This window comes from Sphaeramia orbicularis, chromosome 24, assembly GCF_902148855.1.
Source record: "Sphaeramia orbicularis chromosome 24, fSphaOr1.1, whole genome shotgun sequence".
NCBI classification, from domain to species: domain Eukaryota; kingdom Metazoa; phylum Chordata; class Actinopteri; order Kurtiformes; family Apogonidae; genus Sphaeramia; species Sphaeramia orbicularis.
Window position 1 is genome coordinate 33,501,730 of NC_043979.1, and position 24,825 is coordinate 33,526,554.

The following is a 24,825-nucleotide window of genomic DNA, read 5'->3' on the forward strand; positions in this document are numbered from 1 at the left end:
TGTGGAGAAAAGTGATTTTCAACCAGTTTCAGCCATTTCCATTACAGTATCTTTTCCATATTGTCAGAAATGGCAGCTATGACAGTATACTTTTCTTATAAAAAACAAACATTCTTCTACCCCGACCTTGTGGCCTGTATTCTTTTCTTTGTATTTAATTTTTTTTCTTACCACACCCAGATAGAGGCTGTACAGAAACAATCTACACACAATAGTGAAGAAAATCTTGCAAGGCAGCACCGGCAGTTGCTTTACCTCGCCTTTCTCCAGATTGCAGCAGTGCATGTGTGTGCAAAAGGAAGGAAACCAGCCTCAGTACATTTTCTTCTGTGTCATAAAACCAGCCACTTCCTTAGGTTGACCACTCTGAAGAAGCACCGAGCCTGAAGGTAAGATCTTGCAGCGGTTTGTTCTGCAGCTCTTCTCATTCTCATGACACAAACCAACATTTACTTTCCTTTTGGCTTCTGTTTAAGGTCAGCTTCTGTGTCGTAGTAAATTCTCATGACACCGCAGACATTCAACGACAAAGGTTAGAGTTGAGGAAATATTTTACAATCTTAACATACAGTTGATTTTTCTGTCGTGAAAAAATACATGTTGAATCCCACTGTGCAGTTCACAGTTTTTACTTTTCATACATGTATGTTTTTAGTACTGAATACGTCAGGGGTGTCAAACTCATTTTCTTTCAGGGGCCACATTCAGCCCGGTTTGACCACCAGTGGGCCGGACCAGTCAAATAATAGCATAATAGCCTATAAATAATGACATCTCCAAATATTTTATATGCAAAAAATAAGATTAAATTATGAAATCATTTACATTTTACAAACTATCCAAACAAAAAAGATGTGAATAACCTGAAAAAACTGAAATTTCTGAAAAAAAAAAAAGGAAGTAATAAGAAAAATTTGATCAATATTTATACGTGCATCTACCAAGACACAAAATAGGCAGAATATTGTTAAAATTACACTTAATTTTCTTTAGACATTTCAGGTCTTTCATATTTTTTCAGATTATTAATGTTTTATTCTTAAAGGATATCAGAATTTAATGTTCTTTGCAGTAAACCAAAGAGAAGAAAATGGAGTTGCCATTATTTAGAGGCATGATCTTAATTTTTTTTTTCACATTAAACCAAGAAGAACATTTGGAGTCATTATTTTTAGGTTATTATGCTGTTATTTTTGAGTTTGACACCCTTGACTGTTAATATCTTCTGCACTTTGTAAAGTCATCCTGCAGGCAAGATCAGAACCTTTGGTGGTCTGGTTTTGGCCCCCAGGCCGCATGTTTGACACCTGTGGCATATGTGATTTTTAACAAAAACTGTATAAGGGTCAAAACAGTAATGTCCCAAAAGAGAGGGAACTTTAACTGATTGCCAATCCAACATTTATTTCAGTATAAAGTAGCTCTTTGATTTGGATAATCCCTTATGGTCCAACTAAAGCAAAAATGAATTTAAAAGTAAAAATGTGGCTCATTTAGCAACATGTCCTGTCAGAGAGATTTCAAATACCAAGTAAACAGAGTCCAAACCTACAACATGACCCATTATAAGGAAGTTAAACAGTACACTACGGTGTAGTATACATGTCACTTGTCATGTAAATCTTCCATTTTTTGCCATTTTTGTGGAAAGTTTCCTCTTGTTCTCAGCATATAAATCAAGATGCTTGTTTTTGCCTTCTGTTTAAATTATATATTTTTGCTGAAAAAGTGACTTTTGTTCAGTTTTGTAATATAAAAACTTTTGATTTGAATGTTGAATGGACTTTAATGAACATCTACATGACCAAGAAAATGACTACAGGAAAATACCTTCTTTTTTTTTATATGATGAACTGTGAGAAAATTCTATCTTTAGATCTTTTATGTAATCATTGTTTTCATCTTGTGTGAACGGAGCAGGTGCAAATACAGGTTCTGCATTAGTAATACAGTGAAAGTGAAATAAGTAAGAACTGAAACTGAGCTCATTCTCTGCACAAAAAAGCTGAAACTCCCCAGTTTCCTCCAGTTATTCATATCTGAACTATCATTTTAGTTACTCTTTTAGACCTACAGTTACTTTTGTAGTGATTTCCAAATGAATTGAGCCTTTTCTAAAGCGATTCATCATTTGTCATATTGTCTGCATTTTGCATTTTTCAGTAAAAATCTGATATTTTTTTTGTATTTAATTTACAAATGATGTAAATGTTCTTAAAGCTTCAGAGTAGATTCAAAGATTATTAGATCAAAACAGTGAAAACTGAAGAAAAAATGACTGTTCATCGAAATATATCATTAACCCTTTCGTGCATGAATTACGAGAACCTTAGTAAAGATTTTTTTCTTGAGTGTTTTTATTCCTCCTTACACAAAAAAAAACATGCAATCATTTTTTTTTTCATGGAGTTACAAAAATGTCCATGCATTAATTTTTGAAGTAAAGAAATGCATGTTTAAAACCCAGTATCAGAAAGTACGGAAGAGGATTAGGGCCACTAGAAAAAAATAAACTAAGGTCCAATATGTATTTCTTATTATTATTATGAGGGGGAAAAAAGTCAGAATTCTGAGATCAAAGTCAGAATTCTGAGAAAAAGATCAGAATTCTGAGAAAAAAGTTAGAATTCTGAGATTAATGTCAAAATTCTGAGTTTAAAGTCAGAATTCTGAGTTTAAAGTCAGAATTGTGAGATTAAAGTCAGAATTATGAGATTAAAGTCCAGTGGTCCTAATCCTGTTCTGTAAGAAAGTAATATGAAAACAATGAAATAAAAACATTTTTAATGCTGCAAATCTGATGTTTTCTCACATTTTAACATATTCTAGTCCCAGTTATTACTCATGTCACGGAAATAACATGCTAAAAAAAAAAAAAAAAACCTTTGTGTCTAACAAATAACAGGTGATTTACACTCAAACATGTTAGTGCAGATCAGGTTATGAAGAACAACAAAGTGACAGTAATGGCCTGAATGTCAGTGAATGGGATGGTGCGTAAACAGCCACTGTGTCGGCTGATATGGAACTAAAACAACAAAACCCATGAATATATAAGAGAACAGCTGGAGAATAACTGTCCACTGTAGTGACCTCTATGCATGAAAGGGTTAACTGAAGATAAAAAGAAGCATCTACAACTAATGTCATATGTGAAACTATGGGTTTAGTTGGGGAATTAATGTGTGTTCTCATTCTGAATGTCCAAATAGGTCATATCTGAGCCTGAAAAGCTGAGAAACTGCATTTTACCTCAATTATTTTTAATGCATCGATCAAAATTCTTAATCATTTCAGATCAGTAGATGTTTTTGGTCATCAGAATCTGTTTACTTCTTCAGGGTTTAAACTTAGAGCTGTGAAAATCTTCTTGAAATAGAAACATTTCAGCAGTATACAGAAAAGTTGAAGTATTTTGGGAGGTTTTCAGCTCACAGCCGTGTTTGGTTTCTAGAGAACAGCTCAGCGTTTCTAAGTCTATGTATGTATGTCAGAGGTTGTGGTGTGTGACCGTGTCATAGGGTGGGTTTTATTTGGAACCTGCTTTGCGGTGATGGCTCTGGTCGTCTCTCATAATGATGCCAGAGTGGACTGTGGTATGCAGCCGTTCTCACAGGTCTTCCAGGAAACACTGCGCTGGGTGGGAAACATCTCAGAGACCTCGTGATCACATTCTCACACTTCTCAGACTCCATATTTGGGTGATGGTGCAATCATTCAGGTATTACTGTCACTGCTGTGGTGGGCTGACGGGGGCTACGACTCTGTCTTCTCGGATATTAACTCATCATCAGCACTTACCGCACACAGCCTGAATCATTATTAACTAAATGAGTGTACTGACACATAAATGCTTCACCCACAGGTACTTTAATAACTGATCTGTATTAAGGAAACAATTCATCATGATATCTAAGCGTTTTTACTGCGAAACAGAATGATGCTGCTAAACTGATCGTCATTGTTCCTGTGACAGTGAACATCTATTCTATTCTATTCTATTCTATTCTATTCTATTCTATTCTACTCTATTCTATTCTATTCTATTCTATTCTATTCTATTCTAACCACATTAAATCAAAATTTAAAAAGGAGCGTCAAGTCAAGTTACACCTGATGACATCCACTATAACAGACAAATAAGTCAAATCTATGCAACATAATAGGAACCATTAGTGTGTTATAAAAGATGATCAGAAGTACTCCATGCAGGTATAAATGTACGGAAGCGTATTGCATTCACATAAAAAAATAAATTTGGCTCTGTTTTTCCGAATTAACAAGATTATTATCTCGTAATTATGAAAAAAAAAAAAAGTTTAAAAAAATGTGGTTCTGTTTTTCTGAATTAACAAGATACTGTTCTCTGAAAAAATAAAGATTCAGCTCTGTTTTTATGAGATAATTATCTCATTAATTAAGAAAAACAGAGCTGAATTAAAAAAATTTTAAGGATGGACATTACATTGATATATAACTGTGAAATACAGGGTGTACCAAAAAAAAACTATACATTTTGAAAAATTACCCCCAGTTCCGCATTTGATAATTTTTGGAATTTTCCTTTATGGATGTTGGTAGGTAGGGGATTGGTGGATATTTGTCCAAATTAAAAAACCCAGGTTTTCATGCATGAGTGAGCAGGGGCAAATTGTGCAATCCAAGTTAAAACTGGTTTGTGCAAAGTAGTGATGGGATTTAAATCCAATCAAAGGTCATGGGAGGGGACAATGGGCATCCATCTTGTTTAGTTTAGGGTTAGGGTTAGGGTTAGGGTTACTTAGGGTTGACCCTAACCCTAACTTGTCCTGTCCTCAGTGACACTTTCAGGCCTAAACAAGTTGAATTAACTTTGAAAGGCAGGAACAGCTGCCATGGGTAAAGAAATGAAACTGACATGGTGGCCAAAGTGTTAATGCTGTAACCTGGCAATTTTGTGGAAAACAAGATGGATGCCCATTGCCCCCCCCCCCCCCCCCCCCATGACCTTTGATTGGATTTAAATCAAACCGCTACTTCGTACAAACCAGTTGTAACTTGGATTGCATAATTTGCCTCTGCTCACTCATGCATGAAAACCTGGGTCTGTACATTTGGACAAATATCCACCAATCCCCTACCTACCGACGCCCATAAAAGAAAATTCCAATAATCATCAAATGTGGAACTGGGGGTAATTTTTCAAAACGTATAGTTTTTTTGATACACCCTGTATATCTGACCATTTACAAAGTAAGCTAAAAACTACTTTTTGAGAGGTACTGTTAATTGAACTAGGTCCTGTATGTTCTTTTTGTTTTGTAATTGTGATGAATGGTTTTTAGTTGTTGTAGTTGTTTGTGTTGTATTGTTTTGTTTTGTGTGTAGGTGTTTTTGGTCATTTGTGCATTGCAGTATAAAGATAATTGTGAGGGGTGTGGACTCCAGGAAGAATAGCAATGGCCAAAGACATTGGTTCCCAGTCTTTTTTGGCTCATGACCCCATTTTAACATCACAAATTTCTGGCAACCCTAGACATTCAAAACTGAGACAAATTTATTTTTGTGTTAAAATGAATTTGTTTTTGATCATGTAATAGTTTGCTATACTATGTTGTCAATAAATGTTCATTTTAGACAACATTTAGTCTATGGGTCAAGTCACGCACCTATTGACTTTGAATCAAAAAATTAGAATTGAGATAATGATTTCAAACTTTTTGCAGTTCAATAGTATAACATCTTAAGTTTCTAAGTCCATTAAAATTTTTGCCAAAAAAGGATTTTCAAGAAAATTACAGAACTTTTTATATGAACTAAATTCAGCCCTCGGAAAGTTCTCTAAGAATGAATAATAACATAACTTATCATTGCTATAATTTGAAATCTCAATCATATATTTCCATTTTCAATATAGTTTTATGACCTTTTATACACCCTTTTATCATAAAAATCATTTTGTCTGAAAAATTGGTGTGAATTGCTTTTTTAAGCAGTTTAATATCAGATGGTGCCTATTATGTAGGGAATTTCACTTTTCTTAAACAACATATTTTTTTTAGCAAATTAGCAAATTTTCAGAGTTAGGAGACACTTGCAACCGCACTTTTAAAACATTTGGAAAAAAGGAAAATTTAGATGTTAATTTTTGTTCCCTACATAACCATGCAGTTTTTCAATTTTTTATGGCAAAAGATGGCACTATATCTTTTGTTTCTTTTTATGAGCTTCAGGTACTAGTTAATTCCTTTAAAATGATGTATTATTCATGTCTCTATCTTAAATGCTTTTTGAAATACAGTATAAAATGTAGTCGGGCGCTCCCTATATAACCGCGTGACTTGACCCCTGTATAATGTATATTATTATGGACGGAGGCAGAAAAGCCAGGTGTAGATTACTGCACAAAGGGAGGATTTTATTTTCCTTGGTCAGGATATGTGCCGTCAGTCCAGCTTATATTTACAAGGCTGACAATTAATACTGAACAAACAAGAACTCAAACTATGAATTATGAAAGAGCGGCAGCATCTGAAACCGACCACAATGAACATTTGACAGATAAACAGAACCACAGTGCTTCAGTTTCAGCTTCACAGTTTGTCATGTCTTTTATGTATTGGGATTGTCTCTCTCAACTCACCATATATTTTTTATTAGTACGGGTTTTTTTTGTTTGTTTGTGGGGGGTTTTATCAATTACTAGAATTTTCGGGCGACCCCATTTGAATTCCAGGTGACTCCACGTTGAACCCAAAGGTTGAAAAACACTGGCCTGAGCCAAAACTAATGGAGATCCAAAGAAATGAAATGAAATTCAACACTTCCTTGTCAGCGTTTTCCCAGTCAAGGACTTTCATCCTCATGTAATTCACCTAATATCGTTCCTATTTCCACATAGACAGACATTCTCGAGGCTTGATCACGTCAGGACAGATAACAGCTGTGTCCCTCTGAGACGTAATCACAACTGACGCTGACTGTTTTCTCCGGCCTCCTGGCAACTCTGGATAGTCACAAAGAGCAGCTCTTATCTGCCAACACAGCCTGGCATCCAGCTATTCAACAGGCCACTTCCTCTGTGCTCCCCGCACTTATTCATTCAACCCTGAAAAGATAAATGTTTTATTCACAGTGACGACAAATGAGAGCTGGAACTAAAGCCTCATTTTGAAACAAACACAGCTCAGCTTCAGTTCATTTTCAGGTGCATTTTACAAAGTCTACTGACCTGAAAGGGAAGAAAATAACATAGAAGCGCATCAGGTATCAATAATGCAAGGGTTGGCATTTGGTTGGGTTTGTAGCCGTGCTATCAGTGAAGCATCACTGGTCTGCTTACAGCTGGTCACGTCTGAAATAAATAAATATATAAATAAAAAGAGACAGGCTGATTGCTAAGAACAGAAAGGCACGTGACGGTGAGAGAAGGATGAGGACATGAGAATGCAAATCAACTGTAGAGATAAGATAAGATAAGATAAGATAAGATAAGATAAGATAAGATAAGATAAGATAAGATAAGATAAGATAAGATAAGATAAGATGGCTACCATACGATACCATGTAATACTATATGACACCATAGATACCATAAGATAAGATAGGATAAGATAAGATAAGATAAGATAAGATAAGATAAGATAAGATAAGATAAGATAAGATAAGATAAGATAAGATAAGATAAGATAAGATGGCTACCAGGCGAAACTATGCAATATACCATTAGATACCATATGATACCATAAGATAAGATAAGATAAGATAAGATAGCTACCATGCGATACCATGCGATACCATGCGATACCATGCGATACCATGCGATAAGATCAGATAAGATAAGATAAGATAAGATAAGATAAGATAAGATAAGATAAGATAGCTACCATGTGATAAGATAAGATAAGATAAGATAAGATAAGATAAGATAAGATAAGATAAGATAAGATAAGATAAGATAAGATAAGATGGCTACCATGCGATACCATGTGATACTATATGACACCATAGATACCATAAGATAAGATAGGATAAGATAGGATAAGATGGCTACCAGGCGAAACTATGCAATATACCATTAGATACCATATGATACCATATGATAAGATAAGATAAGATAGCTACCATGCGATACCATGCGATACCATGCGATACCATGCGATACCATGCGATACCATGCGATAAGATAAGATAAGATAAGATAGCTACCATGCGATACCATGCGATATCATGTGATACCATGCAATACCATACGATAAGATAGCTACCATGCAATACCATATCATACCATAAGATAAGATCGCTACCATGTGATACCATGCAATATCATGCGATACCATATGATACCATAAGATAAAATAAGATAGCTACCATGTGATACCATGCAAAATTTCGCAGTTAACATCAGCAACATACAACAAGCAAGTGCAGAGAAAAGACAGGTAGAACTACAAAAGCGCAGACCTCCGCCAAGGCAGATCAGTGCCCCCCCATCACCACCAAAATTTAATCATTTGTTCCTTGTGCCAGTATCAACATTTCCTGAAATTTTCATCCAAATTCATCCATAACTTTTTGAGTTATCTTGCACACGGACAGACAGACAGACAGACAGACAGACAGACAGACAGACAGACAAACCAACGCTGGCAAAAACATAACCTCCTTGGCGGAGGTAAAAATCACAAAGGAGTGAGAAATGAAATGTAAGAGAAAATAAGAAATTTGGTATTTATATAAATATTTACATAAATAGAGAATTAGAATTGTATTACTTACGGTACATACTGTATTTACATTGTAGTTGCACATGCACATGGTGTGATGTGGGGGGATGGGGTGGGGGGTGGTTAGTGTGAACTGTTATAAACTCTGCTTCTTCTTGCTCTGAGGTTGTAAAAGTCTGGTTCTGAAGGAGCAACTCAGGTAATGATAGAAATAGAGCTGAGATTCTCCTCTTAAATATGCTGAGGCCATCAGATTTTCAGCTTCTAGGTTACTCTGTGGTTCCCTGTCTGCGTCATCAGACCCGTCACTTGCCTTAAGATAAATGAATACATGCACGGGGTATTTCCAGAGATCGTGGCTTAGACAACAATGTTACTCATCCAAGTGGAAAACACTACAAGTTGCTATTTGTGGCCAGAGCGTCTGTATGGAGATGACAATCAGGAAAAGGGGATTCAAGCAGCATGAAGAGTAAGCTTTAACTGTGTCACTGTTTACGCTCTCACAGCTGAAGAGGACGTCTGACGGGGTGAGAGAGACAAGAAAAGGCATCCTATCCTGGGGGAGGGGTTAAGAGGAGAGGAGGAAGAGGAGGAGGAGGAGGCAGAGACAAAAAGACGACAGAGAGGCTGAGAGGACGACAGACAGAAGAGGACGGTGACGGAGACGCACGAGCAGAGATGGATTTAAGTTTACTTCAAGCTCTGGAGAGAGAAAGAGTGTTGGAGGTGCTTCGGAGGGACAAACAGCTGCGAACTATCGAAGAGGACAGGATCAGGTGAGGCGTTCAAGGGCATTTTTAGGTTTTATTAACACATTTTGAGGTTTGGTGCATGGAGGCAGAACTCAATGATTATAGCAAGACACATTATACATAAGGGGTTTTGCACTTTTTGCAGAAATTTGTTGTTTTTTTTGTGGTTCTTATTTTTATTAAATGGCTCAAATGAGTCCACAGGAGATGCATTTCATTACATTTGATCTGTACTCATTACATTTAATAAAACTGAAAAGAGTAAGAGCATGCACAGACATTGCAGCATAAATATTTAAGCTCTTTTTAATTAAAAATTTGCACACCTATCCTTTTTAACCCTTAAAGACGAGTACTATACGATCTTTCTCAACCTCATTTATTATAATATATCTTTTTCTATAAAGGCTTACAACAATTTTTATGTTGAGTTCAACCATTCATTATAATATTATCCTCTGCATTCTGCATTTTTCAGCAAAAATCATGCATTTTTCTATATTTATTTTGCTGATCATGTAGTAAATTGAAAGGTATATGTTAAAACAGAGAAAGATGATGAAAAAATGCCCAAAATATTGTTAACTGAATATAAAAAGAAGCACTTGCATCCACTGTCTTTTATCAAACTGCATGGGTTTAAGTGATGAGTCACTGTTGCAGTGTTTCAGCTGAACATCTAAAAAAGATGCATCTGATGCCACTGAAATGCTGACAAACTGTATTTTACCTGAAATATTTCAATGATAATGGGATTAGTGGGGCAAAAGTTATTAAAGATTTTAGATCCGGTGATGCTTTTGGGTACTGTTGAAGTTTTTAAGGGTTAATCTATCAACAAATGATAAGTTAATATAGTAACATCAGTTATGTATGGATGTATCATAATGGGAAATAATTGGAACTGTTCATGGACTCATTGCTGTACTGTACATTGTATATTTTATTGTGTTTTTGTGTAAAATATTATGTTGTGCATCTGCGAACCTAAGTTTAATTTTGGTCAATACTTGTACTGATACTTGAGTTGCAGTTCATGGTATTAAAACCTCAGAATTAGTATCTTTATTCACCACCTAAAAACATACAAGGAGTTCTTAACTGCAGACTCTATTAAATTATAAATACAAGATATAATAATAAAAAATGTAAGAGTAAAATAAGAAAACAACAAACTCTCTTATTTTTTTTAGTTTGTTTTTTTTTTTTTTTTTTTCATACTTTATTTACAAAATATCATATACACATAGACCAGAACATGGCATGGAGAAAAAAAAACACAACATAATACTCGAGGTGAGGCAGGAAGAAATTAAATACAATTACATAAATAGGTAAGTAAATAAAAAAAAAAAAAAAAAAGTAAAGGAATAAACAAGAAGAGAGAAAAAAATAAATAAATAAAATAAAAAATAAATAAATTACAACTTAAATTCGTCACATAAGGCTTTAGTCTCCACAGCTTTAGGGTTAGTACAAAAGTTAAGTGCGTCTAGATAGGATTTCAAATAAGATTTAATGACCACAAAGCTGGGTTTCTGATTGGCAAATTTGCTTGTATGTATATGAAATTTGGCTAATAAGGAAATGAGATTAAGAATAAACAATTTCTGAACAGGCAAATCCGTAATAAAGAAACCAAATAAAATATCTTCAATTTTGAAGTTAAAAGAAATATTTAAAAAAAGATTGATATCACAGCAAAATATTTGGCAAAAGGCACATTCCCGAAACAAATGAGTTCATGTTTCATCCGAATTCTGACAAAATGAGCAAAAAGGGTCGATATTGATCTTATACTTTATCAGAGCTGAATTAGTTGGATGACACCTATGTAACAGTTTTACAGATACCTCTCTCACTTTATCTGAAATAAAAAACTTCCTTGGTAACAACAAACTCTGTCTACATATAAACTCAATTGGTCAGAGTTGCCATCCTTGTGACATGCGCAGTGTATCCTGTCACCTCAGGAGGATGAAGTATGAGCTCCAGGACCTGAGGAGGAAAGGGGCCAAAAGTTACACGCGCCAGTACGGGGAGCGGACATGCGCGCGCTGCCAGAGGCCCCTGGGAAAGTTCTGGAACTCGGGCTCCGTCTGCCGCGGGTGCAGCCACCGCATCTGCCGCAGGTGCCGCGTGAGCGTGGGAGCGGCGGAGTGGAAGTGCACGGTCTGCCACGCCTACAGGTAAACACCCGGAAGGGGAGGGGCTAATGATGATGATTCTGAGGGCCCATGACTGACAGGGGCCCCTGGAAAACAGATAGAAAAAATGAATGACCAATCCTTGGTTTTTTTGGGGTTTTTTTTGTTTTGTTTTGTTTTCCACTTTCCTGTAGTTAATATACTTCCGTCCAAAAGTAAAACTATATTGTATTTGTATTAATTTGAATAGTATTACCCTTAATGTTTGCCTTAAGCTGTTCCGTGTTACATAATGATTATTTAGAAAAGAAATAGATAGAAAAACTGTATATATAACCAGTTCACATGTAATAATAATCACTTCAGAAGGCAATATAAATGTATTACTTATTTACATTTGTTCTGTTTTTTGTTTTGTTTTTTTTACTTTATCATGATTAATATACTTCCATCCAAAAGTAAAACTATATTGTACTTGTATTTATTTGAATAGTATTACCCTTAATATTTGCCTTAAACTGTTCCGTGTTGTACAGTGATTACTTAGAAAATAAATAGATGGAAAAAATTATTTACCAATTCCCACTAATAATTATCATTTCAGAAGGCACAATAAATATATTACTTATTTACTTTTTTTTTTTTACTTTATTTTGGTAAAAATACTTCCATCCAAAAGTAAAACTATATTGTATTTGTATTTATTTGAATAGTATTACCCTTAGTATTTGCCTTAAGCTGTTCCGTGTTCCATAATATTACTTGGAAAATAAAATAGATCGAAAAAAAAAAAATTACCAGTTCCCATATAATAATAATCGCTTCAGAAGGTACAATAAATATATTATTTATTTACATTTGTTCTGTTTTGTTTGTTTTTTTACTTTATTGTAGTTAATATACTTCCATCCAAAAGTAAAACTACATTATATGTGTATTTATTTGAATAGTATTACCGTTAATATTTGCCTTAAGCTGTTCCGTTTTGCATAATAACTACTCAGAAAATAAATAGGTGGGGGAAAAAAGTCATTTACCAGTTCCAATATAATAATCACTTCAGAAGGTACAACAAATATATTAGTTATCTACATTTGTTCTGTTTTTTTTTTTTGTTTTGTTTTTTGTTTTGTTTTTTTACTTTACCGTAGTTAATATAGTTCCATCCAAAAGTAAAATTACATTGTATTTGTATTTATTTGAATAATTATTACTATTATTGCTCTTAATATTTGCTTTAAGCTGTTCTATGTTGCATAATGATTACTTGAGTGATGCTAGGAGAGGTAAAATAAGACCTTTATAATTAAATCTTGTGTTTATCGCACCTTAAAGAGTGACAGAACCACCAGAATTTTGCATATAATTCACAGAGATGACTTTGCAAGCACAATTTTTGTAGTATTTCTGTTTTATGATCATTTATACTTCTACTTTTTTAAATACATCTATAACTACTGCTTTGTTTAAACCTGCAATACAAGGTGCTAAACAATACTTTTACAACCTAAAATACAACAGTATTTGCAAAACTGCAGTTTACATGACTAGATTTGTCTGATTTTCAGTCATTTGTCGCCTCTTACATGAAAAAATAAGCAAGTATTATATGAAATATCTAAAATTGACTTCATACAATGTTAAAATGCTGTTACATGTATGATAATTAATAAAATAGATGGACGTTCTGCAGTAATAAAGGAGCAACTCTGCATAGTGAGTACTTTTACTTTCACGTACTGTGGTGTAAAATTAATATTCATGGGTAATGAGCTAAAAAAAAAAAAAAAAGAAGTGTTTTCTCATGAAAAAGGGTTTATCATATGGGGAAATAACCACAGCAAGGAAGTTACGCAAACAGTGTGTAAATTCCCAAAGAAGGAAACTTACCTCAATTCACACTTAACAAATTTAAGAAAGACTGAAAAATGTCTATTAAAGATAAAGCATAGTTATAATATTAATAGTATCCATGTTTTTGGTCTTCACAGGGAAGTGAAGTTCAGATCAGGTGAATGGTTTTTAGAGGAGAAGGCGAAGAAATTTCCCGTCACTGCAGGTTTGTTTACTTCATAAATTCATGCACTTCTGCTATTTTTACAGTCACTCCTATTTATTATTGACTTTCACCTCAAATAATTCAGTTTACCTGCACTGATAGATGAAATATACATAAGCCCAGTTATGTTTTTTTCATCTATACCACCATATTACTCCAAGGCAGGGTGGAAATATTTAATGATGTATGACTGTATTTTGCTTTACATGGCTGCATGATGATGTTAACTGTTTGGACACATGTTCACGCTTCTTTTGCTGTCGTTTATATATTTTTTTTTTAATCTTTCACAGACAAATATGAGACAGTTGGAGAAAGACTGTTAAAGACTTACGGTGTATTGAGGTAAGAATATTTACCTCATGTGTTTTTGCTTTCATTTCTCACATAAATACTTCAAAATAAATGATGTAACATAATATATTTCCTTGATTTTTACAGTCATATATCAGTTGTGCCTCCGACCCCTCCTCCCCACATGGAATATCCGTTTCTGAGCAGATCAGGGGTAAAGAAATGCCCGATTCTCATCTTTAATTTGCAGCAAATTTGCACCAACAATAAACTAATCTTGTGTTTTATTTGGCAGGATTTTAAAAACTCAAAACCTTTTACCAAATCCATGGAAGATCTGATGGTTTCCTTCACAAGTCACATCAGAAGTAAGTTCATATGATTAAATATTTCATTGTTTTAACCCATAAAGATCCTGCCCTACTTCTATGGCAGCTCCAAAAATGAATTTCTCTCTATATTTAACCTTTCTTAAGTGATTTATCACTATTAATTATGATATTTTCCTCCAATTTAGCATTTTTTTAACTGCAAATCATGTATTTTCCTATATTTCATTTACAAATCATGCACTTTAATCATCACGCTGAGATTATATTTGAGGGTTATTAAATCAAAAACAGAGAAAGCTGGAGAAAAAGTAACTTTTTCAATCAAATATATCATTAACTGAACATAAACACAGTGTGTCCATCCACTGTCATTGATCCAGCTTCATGAGTTTTACTGGTGAATCAATGTTGTAGATCACAGGTTTCAAACATGTGGCCCGGGGGCCAAATCCGGCCCGCCAAAGGGTCCAATCTGGCCCTTGGGATGAATTTGTGAAATACAAAAATTACACTGAAGATATTAACAATCAGTGGTGTCAAAATCATTTTAATTCAGGTTCCACATACAGACACATACAGTCCAATTAGATTTCAGGTGGGTCACACCAATAGAATATTATCATAATAACCTATAAATAATGACAAACCCAAATTTTCTTTTTTTTTTTTTTTGGTGTAAAAAAGTAAAATAACATGAAAATGTTTACATTACCAAACTATGCTTTCACAAAAAATGTGAATAACCTGAACAAATATGAACAAACAGAAATGTCTTAAGAGAAGTATATGAAATTTTAACAATATTCTGTCTGTTACTAAATGTGTAAATGATAAACTGATAAACCGAAGCAGAATATTGTTAAAATGTTAAAATGTCACTGGTTTTTCTTATGACAATTCAAGTTGTTCATGTTATTTAGATTTTTATACTGATCATAATATAATTTTACTTTTTTCACTATTATTATTTTCCTGGTCTGGCCCACTTGAGATCAAATTGGGCTGAATGTGGCCCCTGAACTAAATGAGTTTGACACCCCTGTTGTAGAAGATGACAGTGTTTCCATGGTAACTACAGTGTCTCTGAAAGTTCAAATGGGTCATATCTGATGACTATGAAAAGATGCTAAACTCCATTTCACACCAATTATTTGCATGCATTGGTAGGATTAGTGAGTCCAAAGTTATCAGTAGATGCTTTTGGTTGCTGGTGGAGATTTGGATCTTTATGGGTTAATTAAACATGCCCCGGTGAGAATGTGTGACTTCAGATTTAGCTGCATCATTTCCTTCAGATATTATCGCTACATAATCTATGGTCTGAATGTAGCTGAGCCAAATATACGCACAGTAGAGGAACCACAACGGAAATCAGAACCGAAGAACGTGACGCAACAAAAAAAAAACAAAAAGCACTGACTTCACCTCAGATAGTGCATTTGCAAAAGATGAAAGACCCAGATAACACAATCCTGTTTGCGTTGCAGCTTATATTGCAGAAACAAACATTATGCCACGCTACCTCTTAAAACACAGTGGACAAATCTTTCACAGAATGTTTAGTTTTTTCTGACATATGGGAGTTTAGGGATGGGGTAAAGGGGCGGGACTATGTAAGTTAAACTTCATCTTCAATCACCTTTTTGAATATGTTTTCTTTTTCTATAAAATTTTCTTGTTGTTTTGGTTTTTAATGTTATATTGGAAATGAAATTAAACAATAAAAAATCAAATCTTCATTTAGTTTATGTTTTATGTGTGGTTTTATAACTCTTTAAATGGGAGGGGAGGTGGGAGGAGATGGGAGGAGTTAATGTGGATGTCTATCTATCTATCTATCTATCTATCTATCTATCTATCTATCTATCTATCTATCTATCTATCTATCTATCTATCTATCTATCTATCTATCTATCTATCTATCTATCTATCTATCTATCTATCTATCTATCTATCTATCTATCTATCCATCCATCCATCCATCCATCCATCCATCCATCCATCCATCCATCCATCCATCTGTCTATTTTTGTATAAGTAAACATTTATGTGGTTCTTTTTTATAATATTTGTTTTTTTTCCTCATTGTAGAAATGTCTAACTCTCAGAATGACGTGAGAGAAGACCTGCTGAAAGTTAATAACTACAGAAGAGGCTCAGATTTCCACTTCTGCACGCAGAAGAGTTTGTCTGACACCGACATCAACAAATGTAAAAATGTAAGTCTGCCTTAACCCAGTGCTACTTATGCAGCAGTTCTCAGAGGAATTTTTCTCTCTGCTTTAACCATTTTTAACTGATTTATCAGCATTTATTATATTATTATTCTCTGTATTATATGTTTTTTCAGTTAAAATCTTGTATTTTCCTTTGACCTCCTGAGACCCAGCAATGCATTTTTGTCCTCTGTAGTGGGCAATAGTTTCACAGCTTTACTTTAAAATAAATAATGAAAAAATATCTACTGAAAAGGATATTATATGAAAAAAATGTAAAAAAAAAAAAAAAAAAAATGTATCTGTAAAAACTGTTGCATCATGCTGTTTCCAATTAAGGCAATTATTTAACGTAAAATGGCCAAAATTTTTACTTACTAGGTCTCAGGAGGATATTTAATTCACTGATCATATATATGTTCATAAAAACTCATAGTAAATTCAGCTGTTATTATATTAAAACTAGAAGCACTCGGAGAGCGCAGACCTCCGCCAAGGCTGATCAGTGCCCCCCCCCCCCCCCCCCCCCCCCCCCCGATCACCACCAAAATTTAATCATTTCTTCCTTATCCCATTTCCAACAGACCCTGAAAATTTCATCCAAATCTGTCCATAACTTTTTGAGTTATGTTGCACACTAACGGACAGACAAACAAACAGACAAACAAACAATCAAACCCTGGCAAAAACATAACCTCCTTGGCGGAGGTAATAATGAAAACTGAAGAAAAAAAATGACTTTTTCAGCAAATTATAATTAACTGAACATAAACCAAGTATCTCCATCTACTGTTATTTGTCAATCTACATAGGTTTTACCAGTGAATCAATGTTGTCAAAGATGACAGAGCCTCTGAACGTCCAAATGGGTCAATCTGATGGCCATGAAAAGATGACTAACTACATTTTACATCAATTATTTACATGTTGAATTCTGGGAAAGTCCTATTCCACTCATGATTCAGGACAGAGCTGTTTAGTTGTTGCAACAGGCAGGACTTGACAAGACTTGTTGGCAAGAAAACATAGGTTTGTGTAATTTATCTTTTGGCTTTTGCTCATGTTTAGCACTTTGTACTTTTGGAGTTCATGCATGATGTTAACCCATAAAGACCCAAACAACCATCATCAACCAAAACCATCTACTGACCTAAACTGTTGAATAACTGTTGATCCATTAATCCTATCGATACATGTAAATAATTGGTGTAAAATGCAGTTTATTATCTTTTCATGGTCATCAGATATGACCCATTTGGACGTACAGAGGCTCTGTAATTACCATGGAAACACCGTCATCTTCTACAACATTGATTCATTAGTAAAACCCATGGAGTTGGATCAGTGACACTTGATTTATATTCAGTTACTGATGTATTTTACTGAAAAAGTCACTTTTCTCTCTTTTTGTTGTAATAACCCTCAGTTGTAATCTCAGCATGATGATTAAAGTACATGATCGGTAATTTGAATATAGGAAAATACCTGAAAAAAATGCAAAATACAGAGGATAATATTATAATAAATGGTGATAAATCACTTAAGAAATGTTAAATAGAGAGAAAAAATAATTTGGGGACTGACACAAAAGTAGCACTAGGATTTTATGGGTTAAATCCACATGATGATGACTATGATATGTATAAATATTCATCTGAAATAATCTGCTCTATGTGTATAAGTTATACACAATATTTGAATACCGATAGTGTTATGGTTTTGAATACAGGACATTACTTTTACTAAGTACTGCACATCCTCCACTGTTGCAAAGTAATTCCTTTCTTCCTTTCTACACATTGACTGAGTTGTTTCAGCTCACTCAAGATCTCATTTCTTCTGTTTTTTTTTTTAGTTGGTGAAAGTTCCAAGTCTTCCAAACCTGTTCAAAAAGAGTAAAGACAGCGACCACGAAGGATCGTCTACCGGGGCAGAGGAAGAAGCCTCTTACAGTTCTGAGTATTCTGGAGGAAAGAGAGTGAGTAAACAGATAAAACAAGAAAAAAAATCCCCAAGTGACATCCTGTGAAGGCTGAAATATACAGATTATAATCATCCTCATAGCTCCTACTCAAAAAACCCTTACTATATGACATAAGCACCAGTTCATTTAGTCAGTGAAAACCCATGGTTTTGCATCTTTCCGATGTTTTTAACAGTTGTGTTCCCTCCTATAGGGCAGCTCCAGCAGCATCAGCACAGACTGTGGCCTCTTTGAGAGCGTCACCGTTGCAGGAGAGCTGGAACTGGCGGTGGCCTACAACAACAACACCTCCAGTCTGGAGATCACAGTCGGCGCCTGCAGAAATCTCACCTACGGAAACGCCAAGAAGAAAAAGTGTAACCCGTAAGGATTATATAACAACATACAGCGTGTAGTGGCATGTGTTATGCACGATTTTTATCCCAAAACTTGATCGATCCTGTTAATTTATTATTATTATTATTTATTTCCATGTGCAGATACGTCAAAGCGTATGTGCTGCCAGAGAAGAACAGCAAATTGAAGACGTCGGTGAAGAAAAACACAACCAATCCTGTTTATAATGAAGTTTTAAAGGTACATTTTAATGAGAAACATTTGTTCATTTCTGCTTAAATTTTATCAGTGACTTTTTTACATTTATGTCATTTCTTTGTGTATTTTCTAACAACACACATTGCAATTCTACTCTGTACAGTCTAATATGAAAAGAGATGTTGGATTTTATAAATTAATATTATTATTATTAGTAGTAGTAGAAGTTATGACAGTGTATTAGGGCCACATAAGAAAATAAAAACACTTTTCAATATGAGAATAAAGTCATAATATAATGAGAATAAAGTCATAGTTTTCAAATAAACTAATTTTTTTAAATTACTTTCTTTATTTGAAGCAATTTCACAGGTAGCAGCATGACAGTACGATGTGATAAAAAGGACTTCCATTCTTTCATTTTTCTTTTTATCCCTCCCACAATCCCACCCCACCCAAAATAAACTATTCTTAATGTAAATCCAATATTGACATGTAATCAGTACAGAATAGATGCAACAATTGTCTAATTAAGAAAAATAAGTAGCTAAAATAAAACAGAAAGAGAGGGAAAAAAAGGAAAAAGGGAAAAAAGTGGGAAAAGTTCATTATGTAACAAAACATGCCAAAAACATTTCAGTTCAGGGGCCACATACAGACCAATCTGATCTTAAGCAGGTCGTACCAGTGAAATACTTTCATTATAACTATAAATAATGATAACGCCAACGTTTTCTCTTTGTTTTAGTGTAAAAAGGTAAAATTACAGGAAAATGTTTACATTTACACACTATGCTTTCATAAAACATGTGAATAACCTGAAATGCCTTATTACAATTAAATGCAATTTTAACAATATTACACCTTTTTTGTGTATTTGTAGATCCACTGTAAGCTGTAATTTGTAATGCACATGTATAAATGATAAACTGAGGCATAATATTATTAAAATTGCACTTTTTTTCTTAAGAAATGTCAGATTTTTCATGGGTATTCACTTTTTTTTTTAAAGGATAGTTTGAAGATGTAAACATTTTTATTATGTGGTTTTACTTTTTTCACTCTAAAACATAGATAAAAGTTTTGACTTGACATTATTTATTGGTTATTATGTTATTATTTCATGTGTTTGACCCACTTGAGATAATATTGGACTGTATGTGGCCCCTGAACTAAAATGAGTTTGACACATTTACTTTGAATTTCATGCTCTAGGCTGAGTTTATTCAGGCAGGATTGTTAAATTTGTTTATCTCTGCTGTTGTTCTGATAGTTAATTGAATCTCCAGCTCTTCTAAATCTCATTATTGTCCCTCTGTGGTTCTTTTCAGTTCCACATAGAGCGCCACCTGCTGTATGGAAAGAGGCTGCAGGCCTGTGTGTGGCACTCGAGAAGTCTGAACAGGAAGGTGTTTCTGGGTGAAGTCCTCATCCCTTTGGACGCCTGGAGGTTTGAGGACAAAGCCCTGGAGAGTTTCCACTGGTACCCGCTGTGTGCAAAGGTAAAAACCCATCACATATTCACTGTAGCAATGAGGGGAAAAGAAATAAGATAATGAGCTTTACTGAGCCCAGAAAGGGGGATTTTATATTTGCAAATGAAAAACAATTACAAGTAAATGAAATAAACAATTGATCGAAATAAATAATGGATATGAATAAGAACGATGACAGCATCAACATCATTTTAGTACTACAGCACAATGATATTATGAATGGTGTAAATCCAGATACTAGTGATTTAAACTTCTACAGTGAAAAATAAATGCAAAAAGGTCAGCATTTATTATCTGACAATAGAACAAATAAAGAATGTCAAGGGTCAGTTTGTTCTCAGTGTCAATTATTTGACTAAAAGATGATATTTCCATAAAAAAAAATATAAAATTGATGCAAAATCAAGTGTATTTTTTTTATTTTATTCCCTTGTAGCTTATTAAAGTTTATTTTAGATTTTTTTTTTCTGCATGACTTTTTCTTTCTAATTTTATTTTTTATTGCAAATGATCACATTTCCATCAAGAATTATATTAAAACACAACAGAATGAATTACTGACTTGGCAAAGCAGTTTGTCCTACATACTATTACATACCATAATACATAATATATGCATAATATACCCAGAAAATAGATGTACAATCTAGTGTATTTTCTTAGTTTATTTACCTATAGCTTCATATAACAAAGCCAGGGTTCAATTTAGATTGTTTTTAACTATTATTTAATATTTTAGATAATTTTTCATATTTCATCTATATGTTCTGTGTATTTTTATAATTTTATTTTCAATGCACATGATAAAATTTTGTTTAAAACTCATCTTATCAAATTTGTATTGAAATAGAGGCAGTTTTAAACCTGCTCGTTCAAAAAAATAATAAAAATAACATTAAAGAAAAAATGTAATTTAACATAAAAGGAGCAGCTGGAATAAAATGTAATAAAAATACCTGCGACTTTATTGTGACACAAATCTGTCTCCTCATTGTTTAATTCATACTTTTATTAACTCCTTATGTCTGCACATTCATGTGAGTTCATGTGAGTTCATGTGTTGCTGTACTTTTCTGTTGCTGCAGGCAGAGAGTCCAGATGGGGGCGCAGTAGAGCAGGAAGGAGGAGAAATGCTGCTCAGAATCAAATTCAGCTCCAACAATCAGGGTGAGCTCCTGCGGCTCAGCTCCCTTAAATACCTACAAGACAAAGACACACACCTCTCAGTCCGCCACATCATTTAATAATAAATGCACAGAAATTTTCACAAAGCCTGGAAAATATACGACTTCACGGTTTAAATGCGCGTAAACACTACATGATGTAACTCTGAAATGACTAATTGTGGAGGAAATAAGCAGCATTGTGTTAACGCTTGCTTCATGTTGTTGTTGTTTATTTATTTATTTGTTTTTTCTGATTAGTTTTGATGCTTTTGAATACTGTAAGGAGCATTAAATACAGAAATAAAACACCAAAAGCTTCCATGGTTTGTCTTTTTAAGGAGCTTGGACAAGGTTGAGATCTGCTAAGACACTGTGTGATACAGCAGTGGACAAAAGTTATTGGACACCCTTAAAATTTGGCACAGTCTCAAGTACTGTCATGAAATATTTGTAGAAAAATCTTTTTGTGTGTTTTGAAAGGTCTGGCTGCATTAGACAGACACATATAAATGTTTTTTGTTTTGTTTTGTTTGTTTTGTTTGTTGTTGTTTTTTGTGGCTGGGGGGTTTATTGTTAATATGAAAGTATATTTTGCTTCTTACAGAAGAGGATTAAGGCCACGGGGGAAATAAATAAAATTAATTTAAGGTCCAATATATATATATTTTTTTATTATTATTATGATAAAAAGTCAGAATTCTGAGATTAAAGTTAGAATTCAGAGAAAAAAGTACAATAATGACAAAAAAAAATTTTAAAACAGTCAGAATTCTGAGAAAACAATCAGAATCCTAACTTTATAACAATAATAATAACAATAATAATAATAATAATAATAATAATAATAATAATAATAATAATAATAATAAAGAATATTGAACCTTATTTTTTCCTAGTAGCAGTAATCCTCTTCTGTAGTTGTTTTAACAAAACAAAAATATTTTCAGTCAAAAAATAATGTCAAAATGTCAGTGTCAATCAAAAAAATTCAATAAAAAAAACCTTTTTCAATCAATGAAAAAAGTGTTTGAATGCAAAAAAAATTATTTGAGATTCAAACAATTGCATTTGAACACTTTTTTTTTCTTTGAAAAGTTTTTTTTTTTTTTTTTTTTTTTACTGAAGTGAATTTTTTTATTGAAAAAAATATATATTTTTGCATTGAAAATATTTTTTTGAGTTAAAACAATAAAGAAACAAATCTACCTTAATATGTTAACAAGAAAAAATAATAAAGCTACATTTTTTACAGTTTCAACATGTCAGACCCTGAATGTGTTTCGTTATGTTGCTGAAATATCTAGTTTTGACCTCGATTCAACAGAGCACGTGCAGAAGGCAGCGTGTGGGCTTCAAAAATATCACAATACTTGGTAGAGTTCAATGACAAAGAGTGATTCCTAATACAATATCTCACAAATATATTACATGTCCAAAAACTTTTAACAACTGTATGTTTATTTCAAGTGTTTTGGTTTGAGTTGCATCTAACACTTAAAAAATGTCCTTCAACTTGAAAATAACATGAAAAATAAAAGTGTATGTTATGAATGATGCAACAGCTGAAAACAGCATTGAAAAGGAATTTTAAAAAATCACTACATTTGGTTCTTATTTGCAGCACTAGGGGTCAGAAAAGTGCCTTTTTTGGACAATCATGCTCAGGAGTTAACAGTGATCAACCCATTGTCCTTATCAAAAGGGCCCAACACCTTCCCATTAATGCAAACATGAGAAAGCACACCTGCGTCAGAGTGTAAATACGCCTCATTGTGGCTCTGCGAGTCTCTTTGTGTGTGTAATTCACATCTGCGGGCTCGGGAGGTGTGTTATGTGTGTTCTGGTGTGTGTTTATTAAAGCATTAGAGTGTGTAAGTGTTTAATAGGTGTGAGGGTGTGTTTGCACACCTATTTATGTGTGACTGTTGTGTGTTGTGTTTAGGTGTCTGACTCTGGGTGCAGGCAGGGAGACAGGCCGGGCTTAAAGGTGTCTCCCCTCACACCTCTGTGACTCTGGTGGATCTAAAAAACCTGGAGATGGAGATCCCGAGCCCCTCCTGACTCTCTGACGGACCTGTGGGAGGGGCTTGAACAGACCCCGGGAGCAGCACAGATGAAAATGCTGCTCTCATTTATCAGTATATTAATAGACTTTTTGAGATGATTATAATATAATGATAAAGAACAATTGTTTTAACCAGGCATTAAACATATCAAACATCTACAGGGTGGGGAAGCAAAATTTACAATATTTTGAGGCAGGGATTGAAAGACAGTGTATGATCAATTAGTTTATTGAAAGTCATGAGAATTTAAATCTTCAAATCATATTTTATTACATTTCTAACGGTCTTGTTGTCTACCTCAAGTTCAATTGCCATTTTTCTCATGGATTTGGTTGGATCCTTTAGGATTTTGGATTTGAGAGCTTTAATAAAAGCTTTGGTACGTTTTTTGTTGCTTCCTCCACTTCCGGACTTTCTCGTAATAGTTTTGCTCATAGTCATTCTTTTCTTTACATTATAAACAGTCTTTATGGACACTCCAACTATTTTTGAAATCTCCTTTGGTGTGACGAGTGCATTCAGCAAATCACACACTCTTTGATGTTTGCTTTCCTGATTACTCATATGGGCAAAAGTCTCTGAAAAGGTATGGATAATAGTGTTAGGTATGATTATGACATCAATACATGTTTGGTTGGTTTCAAAACAATTGATGTAGTGCCTGCTGAGAAAAAACAACTAAATGTTCATTGTAAATTTTGCTTCCCCACCCTTTATTTTGTGTATATAATGTACATAAGTAATTCTTTGTCCTTGTATGTATCTATTTATTATTAATTTATTAAACTATATGTGATGGATGTGAAATCAAACTCTATAACTTTTTCATCTGCAGCAACAGTGTTTCTGGTAATCCGATGAGTTTAAATGCAATTCTTGTTTTCTTCTCTGGCTGTGTTTTGCGTCATACCAACTAGAAACCTGTATATAGTTAAAGTTAATTATATACTGTATTATGTATCAATGCAAGAAGTTTGCTGTGGTCTTTTTATAACCTTCAGTGACTTAGATCTATTTTTGTGATGACTAACAGGTATCCTTTTCTAACTGAGTTATCACCGTTTATTATGA

At 33.8% G+C, this 24,825-nt stretch overlaps 1 protein-coding gene across 3 annotated transcripts; it reads left to right on the forward strand.

Moving 5' to 3' along the window:
• Window positions 1-285: 285 nt before the first annotated feature.
• On the forward strand, window positions 286-23,923 carry sytl3 (synaptotagmin-like 3). Of its 3 annotated transcripts, none has more exons than XM_030127753.1 (13): window positions 286-389; window positions 9,215-9,484; window positions 11,434-11,649; window positions 13,599-13,666; window positions 13,960-14,011; window positions 14,108-14,174; window positions 14,256-14,328; window positions 16,384-16,511; window positions 18,364-18,486; window positions 18,686-18,855; window positions 18,972-19,068; window positions 20,358-20,528; window positions 21,608-22,138. In XM_030127753.1, exons 2-13 carry the CDS (start codon window positions 9,387-9,389, stop codon window positions 21,764-21,766), a joined length of 1,422 nt encoding a protein of 473 aa, XP_029983613.1. In that variant the 5' UTR covers window positions 286-389; window positions 9,215-9,386; the 3' UTR covers window positions 21,767-22,138. The 3 variants fall into 3 exon arrangements, with proteins under 3 accessions (XP_029983613.1, XP_029983614.1, XP_029983612.1); XM_030127754.1 differs by lacking the exon at window positions 286-389 and adding an exon at window positions 23,631-23,923 and having other exon boundaries at window positions 8,952-9,484; window positions 21,608-21,689; XM_030127752.1 differs by lacking the exon at window positions 286-389 and having other exon boundaries at window positions 8,952-9,484.
• The last annotated feature ends 902 nt before the right edge of the window (window positions 23,924-24,825 follow it).

Coding starts and splice junctions, on each gene's coding strand:
- sytl3 (XM_030127753.1), top strand. CDS start 9,387: ATGGATTTAAGTTTACTTCAAGCTCTGGAGAGAGAAAGAGTGTTGGAG. Junction 9,485..11,433: donor ATCGAAGAGGACAGGATCAG/GTGAGGCGTTCA, acceptor CTGTCACCTCAG/GAGGATGAAGTATGAGCTCC. Junction 11,650..13,598: donor ACGGTCTGCCACGCCTACAG/GTAAACACCCGG, acceptor TGGTCTTCACAG/GGAAGTGAAGTTCAGATCAG.